The 13,904-nt window shown below is 48.3% G+C and overlaps 1 protein-coding gene across 2 annotated transcripts in view; it reads right to left on the minus strand.

Moving 5' to 3' along the window:
* The window catches only part of LOC101565556 (pulmonary surfactant-associated protein A), a 4,031-nt gene extending 1,675 nt beyond the window's left edge, over nt 1-2,356 (minus strand). Inside the window, exons 1-4 of one of the 2 annotated variants that reach the window (XM_023701282.1) lie at nt 2,254-2,356; nt 1,563-1,757; nt 1,204-1,323; nt 388-465 (exon numbers count right to left, since the gene is read on the minus strand). In XM_023701282.1, coding sequence (XP_023557050.1) covers nt 388-465; nt 1,204-1,323; nt 1,563-1,757; nt 2,254-2,320 — 460 coding nt within the window. In that variant the 5' untranslated portion in view covers nt 2,321-2,356. The other variant, XM_004641212.2, reaches the window with a different exon arrangement.
* Nucleotides 2,357-13,904: the final 11,548 nt, after the last annotated feature.

A 13,904-nucleotide genomic window follows, 5' to 3' on the forward strand; every position in this document is an offset into this window, starting at 1 on the left:
TGTCTGTCTGTCTGTCTGTCTGTCTGTCTCTCTGTCTCTCTGTCTTCCTTTCCTATTCCAATCCCAGTTTTCTAAATTACTCTCTGTTCTTATCCACCCATCTATCCATCCATCCATCCAACCTTTTAACAGTTACTTATGACCAGAAATGGCATAAAATCCTGGGATTCAACACAAATCATTAAGCAGAGAACATGGGGATTAAAAGAAAGCTCATGTGCATGTGTCACTTCTAAACCATTCAGAGACATTAGAAGAGGATGCATGGTTCCTTTCAGGATTGTATGTTTATATTCATTTATCAGGTCTGTAATTCTGGGTATTGGGGCCAAGGACAGAAAACTTGTGAGAGACATGTACCCATGAGACCCCATGGCATTCACTTACCTGCTGTTGACTGCAGGATTTTATGTGTAAGGTCTTGGAGAATGGTCTGGATTTTCTCATCCAGAGAAGCTGGAAGCCCTGTGGAGAGACCATCACTCTACCTGAGGTCCAAGGCAGTGAGATCTCTGCCTGCTGCCAAATGGCACCAGCTGCAAGCCTGAAACTCTGCCTATCAAGTGTCTAAGCATATTGCCAGGCACAAAGTTACAAGGGCACACAAAGTGGCATGCTTCCACACTGCCCTATCTTCCAAAATAGCCTTGTACTGTTCAGCCCCTTCCTGCCCTCCTTTCCTGTTCTGCCCCTGGTACTCCTCCACCTGCCCACTTTGTGCACTAATCCAGCATCTGGAAGGGGCCCATCCCCCACCCTCCACCAGCTCTGACAGTCTCTGCTTTCTTCTGATGGACCTCCACATGCCTACAGCAAGCTGCTGGGCCCCTCAGCATGTGAGACTGCCAATCATAGCCACTGCCTGAGTGCCTGATCCACACCCCTGGGCACCTTGCAGAAAGGCTCCTAAAGCCCCAGACCCAGAAAGGGGCTCCCCTATTCCCAGTGCCATCCCTCTTCCCCTCTGTGACACCTCAACTTTATCAACACCATGATGCATGGAACACTGTCTTGCCTGTCAGGCCCCAAATGGTGACCACATTCCTCCAACACTCCTTGTTTCTCTCCTCAACCACACACTCTCTTACATCAGTGAAGCACTATGCCTTGGGCTCCTCTGCCATCTGTCTCCCATGTGACTGATTGCACAGCACTCTGCCCACACCACCACTGGTCATCCCTGTCCCTCTCAATCCCACTCACCTGGAGGGCCCCTCTCACCAGGGTCCCCTTTGTCTCCACGTTCTCCAGGGACACCAGGCAGTCCACTCATCCCATTACACCCGGGGAACCCTGGCATTCCTCCAGGGGGACCCATGGGGCCTGCAGAGGAAAGGGGACACGGACTTGTGGCCCTCCACTGTCTCTGGGCCAGCTCACCTGCTCTTCCTCGGGCACTTTGAAGACAGACTCTCCAAAAGGCCCTAGAATAAGGGTCCTTGGAGATTACCATCATGCCTAGGCCAGCTGAACTCTTGGACCCACCTGAGACCCCTGAAGAAATGGGCCTCCTGACAATGGGACTCTGTCCCTTGGCTGGGCCTATAGTATACCCACAGTACCTGGGGGTCCAGGGTCTCCTTTCACACCATCTCTCCCATCTCTACCAGGCAAACCATGGGATCCAGGAGTTCCAGGAATACCGGGACTTCCAACACAAAATTCTGTGATATTGCATATGATGCCAGAAATTGCCATTAAGATGAGGGTGAGGGCCAGAAAGTACAGCCGCATGGCTCTGGCTTCAGCTGCTTCTCCTGTAGAAGAGAAAGAAGCAGTCCTGTGTAAGTCATCTTTAAATCTTTCCCCCAACCTTGTGCTTTGTCAGTACTCAAGTACCTAAGGCTAGGCAGGTTCAGAAGAGAGCACTGGTAAGACCCAAGTACCTACAGACAGAAATTCCCAGCATCAACAGGCATCTAACACAGCCCCAGGCCCCTCCTGGTGGCTTGCAGCGACGGGTGCCTTGGGTAGGTACCAAGCACAGTGAGGCATGTGGAAATCAGAGGCCCAGATTCTCCTGTGAGTACTGCCTCCGACTATGACCTGGGGAACTCACTGTATGTCTGACCTCAGCTCAGAGACAACCTCGAAGAGACAACCTAAGAAGGAGCAGAGGTGACCTGGGCTGCTAGGATGTCTCTGCTAACTCACCAGTGGTGAGGAGAGGCTCTCCCTTAGGCCTGTGGCTCTCAGGCTGATTCTCACTGCCAAGTCCACCCAAACACCCAGGGCTGGGGAGGTCAAGCTCACCCACACTCAGAGCCTCAGGCTGCTTGGGCCACTGTCTCCCACTCAGAGCAGAGGCAGATAGCACCATTTATAGAGCAAGGACTGTGAGCCTTCCTCTCCATCCTTGAGAGGCCCATAACCCAAGGGCCTCCACTCTAGGGAGGGCGGGCAAAAGAGACCATCCTGTTTACACAGCACATTTCTCTGCAGAGCACTCAGGCTGGAGGAGCACTTAGCCTTGAGGGGAGCACAGAACCTAGTGAAGAAAACTCCAGGCTGTAAGTGGGGGAAGCTCCTCTGGCTGAGGCCACCAACTCTATTCCTAGCAAGCAGTGGCAGATGAACACCTTTTCCAGGCATAGACTTATTCAGGCCATCTCATCCCTGGTGTGGATCTATGCCGTGCAGAGGCTGTGTTGAGTTTAAGGCAGTGGTGTGAGCTGAGCACGCTGTCTGTCCTGGGACCTGCCTCTGCCAGAGCTGCAGGCCTCCCAGGGGCTACCTCTGGGAGCTGAGTTGGTGGGCAGATGGGCAGTGCAACATGCAAGCACACGTTTCTTATTCCCTGCCCTGGAGCTGACTCTGTGAGGAGGCAGGAGACAGCCACATTGCTGGCTCGGGCCGTGGCTACTGGTGTTCACCACAGTAGTGTTTCCTCTCAGTGGCTCAGTGGTATCCTAACAGGTGAGATCCCCTATTCAAGACACCTGAGGGGACTCTCTTAACTGCAGAGGGGGGAAACAAAACAAGAAAAAGTCCCATGCCTCCTTGTGAGTGGTTTGGAAAATCTTGAAATCCTTAGGGAGTGTGGAGACGTTTTAGGGAGTGGGAGTTCAGCTAATAGCACTCACTAATCACAAGAGAAATGCAAATCACCTCAACTCAGTAAGAAAACTATTATCAGAAGGTTAAAAAAAGACAACTGCTGGGGAAGATGTGGGGAACAGAGGCCACTTGTACATTACCCGTGGGAGAGTAAATCAGTGTAGGCTTTGCAGAAAACAGCATGGAGGTGCCTCAAAAAATTAAAAATGGAACTACTATGCCATGCAACAACTCTGCTCCTGAGTACACAGCCAAAGGAGATGGAGTTAGTACATAAAAGAGATGCATGCACTACCATGCTTGGCTATTCACAATAGCCAAGAAATAGAAGCAGCCTATGTGTCCATCAATGGATGAATGGATAACAGCTCCTAGAACAGTGAGGGCAAACCTTTCAGAACCTTCAATGATACAAACTACCCGCTGCTGCATGTGTGCCATAGTTCCCTCCACTGTCCTAAAAGATGACACAGGAGAAAGTCCAAATGCTCTTGGATTTGGGGATAAGTCCTTAGATGTAACCCCAAGACATAATTCCTGAAAGCATCACCTGCATAAAGCCTGAAGACTACTAAATGAAAAGGTGCTGCCAGCTGTGACGTGCATATTTCCTTGCACAGTGGATAGGGCACTCGCTTTGCGAAAAGTGAGGTTTGTACCTCAGGGAGATGGGGAAAAGATAAAGACTACAGGGTACTGATTAACACAGATCAGTGAGGCAAACTGGAGGTACAGAAACAGACCCATACAAAGTGTCCAACTGATTTGTGTCAAAGGGACAAAGTCAATTCGATTGAAGGAGAAACATCCTTTTTAACCTCCTAGTACCTGGGAGATTGGACATCCATGGATACTGTGGGGGAAGGAAGAGGAGAAGGAGGAGGCAGAGAGAAGAAAAATAAGGGAAGGGACCATAAAGGAAAAAGAGTGGGGAGAGGAAGGGAGGGGAGAGGGAGGGAAGGGAAGGATTGTGAAGGGATGGGGAAGGGATGGGGAAGGGAAGGGAAGGATTGTGAAGGGAAAGGAAGGGAAGGGAAGGGAAGGGAAGGGAAGGGAAGGGAAGGGAAGGGAAAGGAAGGAAAAGGAAGGGAAAGGAAAGGTAGGAAAGGAAAGGAAAGGAAAGGAAAGGAAAGGAAAGGAAAGGAAAGGAAAGGAAAGGAAAGGAAAACACTCTCAGGCTGGAGAGGCTTCCCTGAGAGGCAGGATGGGCCACTCCTGGACCATAGCCTGGGGAATTCAGGAGAATTATCTTCTGCCTACATGGTGAGAAGAAAGAATCTTAAAATGACTCCCAGGCTAATCCCCACATGGGTGGGGTCTGTCTGACTCCTGGTCTGTAAGTGTCCTTAGCTCCAACGTCCCCCTGAGCCCACCAGTCCTGGTGAACAGAGTGGTTGGCATGTCCCTGGCTACTCAGGCCAGGCTTTCAGGGTCACACCTCAAGGACTTAATTCAAAGAAGTCATATACAGAATGGTCATCTCTTTTTGCAAGTCAAAATTTAAAAAACTGCATTAAACAGTCAAGCAGCATGTGGGCATTCGATTGCACAATGGCTTGACCAGCCTTCTCCCATCTCCAAAATATGATCCAGCCTCATGGCACCTGACCTCCCTGACCACACAGATCACTCATTCATTCACATTCAGCTCTCGCCAGTATCTCCCAAGTAACTTCCTGCTCCAGTCTGGAGAGAACACAGGAAAAAGATATATCGGAATGTGACCCAAACAATGACACAGGACAGCAGTGCTTGGAAGCAAGGTGTGAAGAAGACAGAGGAGCCGCTGTGTGGAGGTCTTGCACATGTCCCTTGGTCTCATGGGGTCTCAGATTCCCACCTATGCAATGCAGATACCAATAGGATCTACTTCACTGGGCTGAAGGAGTGATAAACACACCACCTCTGGCAGAAGACCAGTGTGGGGAAAACCTGATCCATGCTGGAAAATGTCCCACATTTATAGTGGCAGGTCCATGCCCTACATGTGATAGGAAGTGTTCCCTGGCTCATGACCCCAGTAGAGCTCCCATCTGCATCCGCATGATTTCTAAGTTCAGGGTCTTCCCATCCCAGCTTCTCGTGAGTTTCCAGTGCTTTCTTGTGTAAGGCACAGAGAGCACCTGCTGAGTGGGCACAGGGGTTCATATGGGGAAAAAAACTAAAGGCAGAAAGAAAGAAGACAAGTAAAATCACAATTCAGAAATTGTTCCATTAAGAAAAACAGCAGCTGCAAAACACATTTACACAAGTCTCTTTCCCAGGGAATTTACTCAAAAACAATTTAGAGTCTGAAGGACACAATGAGCCTAGCCGGGCTGTGGGCCCAGCTTCTCCACTGTAAATGGTCCATTGAGCTTCCCCCACCGACCTCCAACCTCAAGGAAGGAGAATATTGGTGGGCAGCTGATCTGAACTTCAAACTGGGTCAGGGGTTTGCACTCTAACCTCACCCCTGGCAGGCTGTAGGAATCCACAGCCCACCCAGGTCACCAGTCTAGAAGAAGCCCCAAGAGCCCACACCACCATGCACCTCTCCCAGGATGCTCACTCCGTTCTCTCTGAAGGTGTACTTTTAAAATTCTGCCTTGTGAACCTCTTTATGTCTCTCAGTTATGCACCTTGAAAATTCTTCTTCTGTGATATAAATCAGGGAACATATACCCTGCCTCATGAGTGGGTGAATTTAGGTCCTTATCTTCTCTCTAAGGAATCCACTTAGACCCATTTATATAAAAATTTTAAATATGAACATTAATACTAAAAAGTGAATTTGTGCCCCATACATGGCCTGAGCCAGGACCAGCCCCTGCACATCTAGCCCAGCCCCCTCCTCCTCTATGAGAGCTGCTGTCACTCTGCTCCACACAGTCACCCTGGCTGCTAGGGCAGCAGACTCACTCAAGTTCCAAGCAGATGCAAGTTCCCGTGGCTCAGGAAGCACACACTGCCCGTGGCCACAACAGGCAGTGGTCTCCAGAGAAGGCCTGCAGGGAGTTTGCAGCATGAGTGGGGCCTGCTGAGGAGTAACTGTGGCAGGTGACCACCGCAGGGACAGTGATCCCTAGCCAGACCTGCTCCCACCATAAAGCCTTGGCTGGACATCCCAGTAGCACTGTTCCTGCATTTACCTGCTGCCCCAGCACCATGTGCTATTGATACTGCAAACCCAATAGGACATATGAAGAATCTATAAAAGTTCTCATCTGATATCTGTTCTGGTTCTCAGAGTAACAGGGTGCAGAAGGAGAGGAAAGGAGCCCCGGAGAGTGTGGGAGACAGCAATGCAGCACTGTATTATAGGTAGCTAAGTTAGATTAAAATATAACGGACAGTCAGACAGTGCTAGACCCTCAAAAGGCCAGTGCAGAAGCCAAGAAACATTGTACCTGTGGAGGAGACAGACAATTTCAGCTGAAGGCCAGACCTCAAGACAAAAGGTGAAACAAATACGCCACACACATTCTCTAAGAATAAACAACTGTGATATATGTAATAGGTATCCTCACCTGGGAAAGCCAGGAGGCTTCCCTGACCCACTTCCTCCAGGAAAAGCCTGGTCTGTTTCTTGCCCACTTGCTATATGATTTGCTTCCCCATTTGATCTCAATTTAATCAACTTTACCTGAACAATTATACTGATAATCTTATTGGTTGGCCATAGTTTTGTCCCGCCTCATTCCCACCTTGTAATTTCCCATTTTCCCCTACTTTGGACTCACCTCACCACATGATTTAGCTCTGTAAAAAAACCCTAGAAAAAGCAGGATCTTAAGCTACCCATTCAGAATGCCTTCTATCACTCTCTTGGACAGAAGCCTTCTTTCCCCCAATAAACATATTCTGCTCTTAACCTCCATTGTTCCTGGAATTCATTCTACAATTTTAGAGAACACAAACTCATTCTGGACATACAGCAGGTTGGGAGTTTCTTTCCCCTGTATCAGTAGGACCAGGAGGGCCTCCCCCAAGGGACCAGTAGTACCACACACCTGAGGACAGCATTATGGATAAGTCTAAAGCCAGGAGGGTGGGGCGGGCCAACAACAGACTCACAGGGACACCAATGCTGACCACTACTCCAGTGGGAAGCAAGAGCCCAGCAGCACCATTCCACGCGCTTGATGTCCTGCGCACGAGGAAAGAAGGGTACAGTGGTCTTGCTGCGTACGCCATGGCCCCCCACGAGCTACAGGTCCACTGTGCTCAAGGTGAGCCTGTCAGTCAGCCAAAGAGGATCACAGAGCCCCAACAGATGACAGGCTGTTCACTGGCAGGGACATGGGCTGGTGTCCCCAAACAGAAGGACCCTGGAACACCAAAACAAAATCAGTTCCTATACCTGCAAACACAGAAGTGCTTTAGACCCCAAATAATTGTTCCCAAGCCTGATGCCAAGCACCACTTACCCTTACCCCAGGCACAGGCAGCCATACTTCGTCCTGTGCCATCAGGAGCACCAGCTGTCAGCATCGCAAGGCAAGTCAGGAAGAGAGAATGTGCACACGCACCAGACTCCCCTCCAGGCTCACCTGGACTCCTCTCGACAATAGGCCAGTTCTCAAATCTGTAAAATGGGTGTAAAGAGAGCAAACTCTAGCTTCATTTGTGTGCACTGTCCTTATCTCCCAAGGAAAGCACTTCACCCTAAGGGACAGAAGTGAGCGTGGGTAAGTGCGAGCTCCAGGAAATTCAGCTGGACTGAGAGGTAACATCAATTATGGGGTCTGACCTTTCTTGTGGGACACATGGAACTCCCAAAAGGGAGTCCCCTCTGGCCCCAAGGAGTGTGTGGGCCAGCTCTGCCCTCTGCTGGCTGCATGGAAAACTGTTGCCAGCTGACTGGCTGTGCAGATAAATGTTAATCTCTCTTCCTTCCTATTGATTTATTCCAAGTTTACAAAGGCTACTTCCTATATGGTGCTTTGATGGCTTAGAATTAGGCATAACTGTAAATTAGTCTCTGTTTTTCCTCTGGTTTGATAAGAACAGATTCTACTCATGTCTGGGCTTGTTATGGCTGATGTCTACGTGCCCCTTCACCCCACTGCCTCATGCACTCATAGGTAGGGCTTTGGGGAGGTGACTGGATCCTGGTTGTGTAATATTGGATTATGGATGTGTGATAACTGCATTGGTTTAGTATGATTGTGGATAATGGGATTACTGAAGAGGGAAACCCCACTGGGTACAGTTGGTAGCAACAGTTTGTGGCCTAGATGGAATATGAAGAGAAAGAAGAAAGGAAGGCATCTACCATGCCATGGGATGCTTCCCCTCTGCCCTGCTGCCCTGCCTTGGAGCATGCCGTCTGTGGACCAAAACCTCTACAGACTGCGAACAGAAACAGTGTGAAGCTGTGAATGCAAGACAAAAAGCACAGCAGAGAGACCAAAAGGCTGGAGGAACGTGGATCGTCTGGGCAAAGCTGCAAGGAGGGAGCAAAGCTGCCCAAGAGAGAACACAGCCAGCCTGAATTTAGACTTCTGAACAGCTCCTGTGAGCCAGAGATGGAAAGGGAGGAGAACAGTGACTGAGAAGACTGGCAAAGAACAGAGTCGGCATGTACCCATTAGAGGGCTTGAGTAATCTACAGTGACGAGGCGTGATCTCCTAGGGAATGAGTGGGGGGAATGGGGTTCAGAAGGAAGGGATGACTGTACATTAGCTCAAAAGGACTCAGACCTGTGGGATGTTTTGGCAGGGTTTGTATACGGAGGAGGGCCCGGGGGTAATACTACTAGGCAGGGATGATGAGGTTGAAAGGCAAATTTAGTGATTTTTTTTTTAGGGAGATTGCTTCGGATTTCTGTAGGCAAGGTGATGAAGGTCTTTGAAGTTTTGTCTGTTGTGACGTGCTTTCAGAGGGGAGTGACTCACTCGGTCACAAATACTTGTCTGGAGTCAAAAAGTCCCCAGCACCCCCTGGGGGGTTAGAAAGAGCTTCTGTCTGTGAGCCATGTATTGGCTGTCTGTGGGATGGGGTTTCGTGTACACTGGGAAAGAGGGTGAGCTCATGATGTGTGGTCTGGACGCAGCTGTGAGCCATGTCCTGAGCTGGGGCAGACATGAGGGTATGGGCTCCAGGGAAACATAAAGGGGTCCAGCTATGAGGCCAAAGTTGGGAACTCAGAAGCAGAGAGAGCCAATTAGGCCAAGGAATGTGAGCAGGTTTTGTTTGTGGTGCTGGACATGGAAGTACGAGATTTAAGGTTTGCCCTGCTGGATTTTGGTCTTGCTTATGTCCTATTCCTTTCTATCCCATTTCTACTTTTGATACATGTAATTTTTTTATATATATATTTGGCGCAGAGACTCACTACTACACAGCTCAGACTCGTACTGATCCTCCTGCTTTCAGTCTCCCCAGTACTGGTCTTGTAGGCATTCGCCACCAGACCCAGACTCAGTGGCTGGTTCAGCACACCAGGGGGTGGGGCTGGTATGGCACATGGTCCCAAGGATCAAACCTCTGTCCCTGAGCTTGCCTAAGCAGGTGCTATCTTGCTGGTCCTTCTATTTGTACTTTTGGAATGTGTTATTTCCTTTTCTCATTGATGAGACAAAATATCCAACACTCACAAGTTAAAGAGGAAAGATTTATTTAGCTCACAGTTTGTAGAAGTCTTAATCTATAATTGGCTGGCACCATGGTAAGATGGCACATGGCAGAAGGGTAACCATTCATGGCAGCAGAGGACAGCAAAGCAGCATGGGAGGCATGACTAGCCTCTTTCTATCCCTTACAATGTATGCAGGCTACCCATCCTAGATCAGTTGGGCACTCACACCCTTAATCCCAGTGTTAGACTGTGAGTCAACCATAAATTCCAAGTTTAGCCTTCTCTGCAAAGTCTGTCCCCCATGAACACATGAAGCTTCGAGGAGACATTCAGACAAAAACCGTAAGAGAATGGAAATATTTTGTGCCATCCTATATTTAAAGTATTGAATTTTCTTCACACTTTTACAGGGTCTTGCAGCTAAGAGTTTGCCTTATAAATCTCAGAGAAGTTGTTGGACTTGGGCTTTTCAACATTGCTGAAACTGGTAGAACTTTGACAACTCTTAGAGATGGACTAAATACATTTTGCATAAAGAAATATGTATGAGTATTTGAGGCACCAGGGGCAGAATGTTAGACTTATATCTAGATGTTCCCCTAAAACTTTATGCAGTTTATATGTGTGATTATGGGTGTGATAACTGGATTAGCCCATTGATTGGTTTTGTTTGGTTATGGGTAATGGAATTACCTAAGTGAGAACCTGGGTTGGTTGGCACCAATCTACAGTTTTATAGCTGAGATGGAATAGAAAGAGAGAGAAGACAGGGAGGCTCCCATGAGCCTGAAATAAGCCTTGCCTCCTTTAACTTATGACTGTCAGGTAATTTATTCCAGCAATGAGAAAATAATGAAGGAGGGGCTCTTCTGGTGGTTCCTCCCCTCCCTGTGTGGCCCCAGGGGTCAGATCAGTGCCATGTCCCTGGAGAAGCAGCCATGACTCACTGTCTACTCTGTAGTACCTGTGTGACAGTAGGCACACTAGACAGACCTTTTAGATCTACCATGTTCTTCCTCAGATCCCTTCAAGGTGGTGCATCTCTTCATTACAGATGGAATCAGGCTTGGCAAGATGAGAAAGCCTGCCAGTTCTGAAGCCAGGTCCACACCTTGCCCTGCTGGACCCTAGATCCCCAGGTCAGGTTCCCTGAAGACCCTGGGACATACTCTGCCCACAGTGGTGACAGCCATGGCTGAAGCTTGGGTCAGCAGCTTGGCCTTCCACTCTACAGCCTGAACCTTATCTGGGCTCAGCTAACCATGTGGCCCCCAGGCTTTGGCCTTTCTCCACCTACAGCCTATACCCAGCCCTGGGTGTATTCAGTTTTTCCCTGGCCAGTCTGCTGGAGACAGCAACGCTTGTGTCCCAACTCACAGTCCTAGGGTTCTAGGCACCCCAGAGATTTGGCACTTAGTGTGTGTACTGCATGGATAGTGGTAACTAGGCCAGGCCATTGTGGCCCAGGTACCCTGAACCAAGAACCAATAGCCAAAAACCTCTGCATGTAAGGAAGTTCTCCAGCTCTGGGAAGCTGGGCTTGGTCCAGTCCTGACCCTGACAGCAGAGAGCAGCTACTGGGCCCAGGCCACAGGGAACATTTTTGGGTCTTCATCCTGCATGCCGGCCCTTCATAATGAGAACTCGACACAGCCACTGATGAATCAACTCGCATTTGTGGGAAGCCACCGACAAACTACTGTTCTCATCACTGACTGACATAAAATACAAGCATCAGCCTAGTGAAAGTAGTGTGGCATTTCAAAGGTCTCTGGTGAGTGACTGGCTCCAAGATGACAGTGTGTCTCTATATTTAGAAAGCACCGAGCTGTGCTGTAGAATTAAGAGTTAATTCCTCATATGCTCCAGTCATCATAATACAATGCAATTTATTAGATACTACCATAAATTAATAATGATGTTAGATGCATTTGTAGAAAAAGTAAGATACTTATTAAGAGAATTTTTAAAACTAAAAATATTTATTGAGAATTAAAAATACATTTGAAGAAAAATCAGACATTATGTAGGGTCTCCTAGTGACTAGGGCTTAGGATCATCAGGGTCACATAGAGGCTGAGGGAAGCAAGGTGACCCATTTCTATTTTGGGATAGGATAGGGATGTCCCAGCCTTGAGAAGATAAAGGAAAGCTCAAGGCCACCTGAAGAAGAGGGTGGGAGGGGATGGCTCTTTCTATGACCTTCACACACGGGTTGATTGGAAATAGGTTTCAGAATGGGGAGGTAGGGAAGCCATAGCTGAGTTGCAGCACAGGGTCCTGTGGTCCTGAGCCCCTCTACACACACACACACGCACCGCTCCTTGACAGGAGAAGGCCTCTTCTAGAAGCACAGGTCTGAAGAAGCTTCCCATCGTCTTTGCTCCAGTCTGTATTGTGGGGAGACAGGCTTCCTTGAGCCTCCCCAGCCGTAATGGGGAGCTCTCGGTGAGGACAGGTTCCAGTTCAGAGAAGAAAGACATCCTTCTTCAAGAGGCTTTCGTGGGCTCCACAGCTGCAGCTCACAAGACAAGATGAGCGTGTCAGGCACAAGGCACCCTGGACTTTGTCTTCTTCCATCATACCAGATGTGGCACTGAGTCCAACCTTACCTGGCCAGTCTCTCATCTCAGTACAGAAGTTTCTTCTGTCCATAGTTATACTAATCTGTGGACAATGAGAGAACAGCCCCCATGCCACGTGGGTGACTCCCTCCCCATTTCCCACTGAAATCCAAGGAGAGTAACACCTGGCCTCACAGTCCTGAGAGTCTTCACCAGGAGACTCCAAGACTACTCCTGGGCTCTCCTGCACACCAGCTCCACAGAAAGTGGAGTGTCTCCCTGGCTCCCCAGGCTGCTGCAGGGACCCCTCTGGCCACCACAGCAGTCAGGGAGCGGGGGAAGCACTTGGACCACTGACTGGACTTCTGGCCAGAATCAAACCAGCACCTGGCAACCAGACCACTCCTAGTGGATGGGGCTGGGTGGAGAACAGCAAAGTCACCCACCCTCAAATACCTTGCAGAAGAAATGAACCCATAAGCAGAGGAATGAAGGAGGCCAAAGCCACCTCTCCTTAGGATTTCTAAGAATGCCCAATTGACTGTTGGATTGTGCTCTCATCAGTTGCTTTCCCAAAGAATGCTTAAAATCCCTGTCCAAAGAAATATCTGAAATATATATATATATATATATTAAAGGTCTCACTATGCAGCTCAGACTCATAACGATCCTCCTGTTTTCAGCCTCCCCAGCACTGGGATTAGAGGCATACGCCCATGCCCAGACTCAGTGGTCAACTCAGGCGCAGCATATGGTGTCCCAGATGGAACCTTGGTCCCTGCGCTTGCCTAAGTAGAAGCTTAGTCCACTGAGATATCTCTATATGCAGAGACCCTCTCTATATATATTTAAAAGTTTATATAGAGATTCTCTATATAAACATTTAAATACCTAACACACTGAAATAAATACTACCCACCTACAGCTTGATAACACCATGTTATTTTATTAAAATTCACTGATTTGGACTACAATGAGAATTTCCAAATCATTTATTTGTTTGTTTTCACAGTGCCCCAACCCTTCAAAGTTTTTTTTTTAAATATAAATAATGAAAATCCTTGTCTGTAGTTATTTGTTAATGGAACTAGCAACAAGTAAAACATTGGACTGGGGAGATAGCTCGGTCTAAGGGTCTGTCTGGTGAGCACAAGGACTGGAGTTTGACACCTGTACCACATGCCGAGCGCACCATACCAGCCACCAAAACTGGACACGGTGTTGCACGCTTGTAATCCCAGTGCTGGGGAGGCTGAGACAAGAGGATCACTGTAAATCCCAGCTGTGTAGCAAGACCCTGTACCAAACAAGTAAATAAATAAATAAATAAGTAAGTAAATTTTTGTTTATAAAATGAAAAACATCGAAGAAAATATAAACTTTAGAACTCCCTTTGAAGTAAATTTTGGATCAAGAACTCATTAGAACCGTAGGTGGCTCAGCAGGTCTGGAATAGGGAAAGAAACAAGAAAAGAGAAATAGACAGGAGAAACAAAAATACCTCAGAATGCAGGAAATTTAAAGGCTTTGAGCAAAGCTATTTACAGAGCAATGGTTCTTTATTTATTTATTTTAATCAGAGGCCAAAAGGAGCATACAAGACAACTAGAAAACCAGAGGTGTGTGTCAGCCCCACCCCCAGGGTGCGCTAAGAAGGCAATTGAGACTGGATATGGTGGCACGTGCTGTAATCCCAGCTCTTGGGAGGCTGTGAACAGGC

Source organism: Octodon degus, unplaced genomic scaffold, assembly GCF_000260255.1.
Source record: "Octodon degus isolate 3935 unplaced genomic scaffold, OctDeg1.0 scaffold00132, whole genome shotgun sequence".
Classification (NCBI taxonomy): Eukaryota; Metazoa; Chordata; class Mammalia; order Rodentia; family Octodontidae; genus Octodon; species Octodon degus.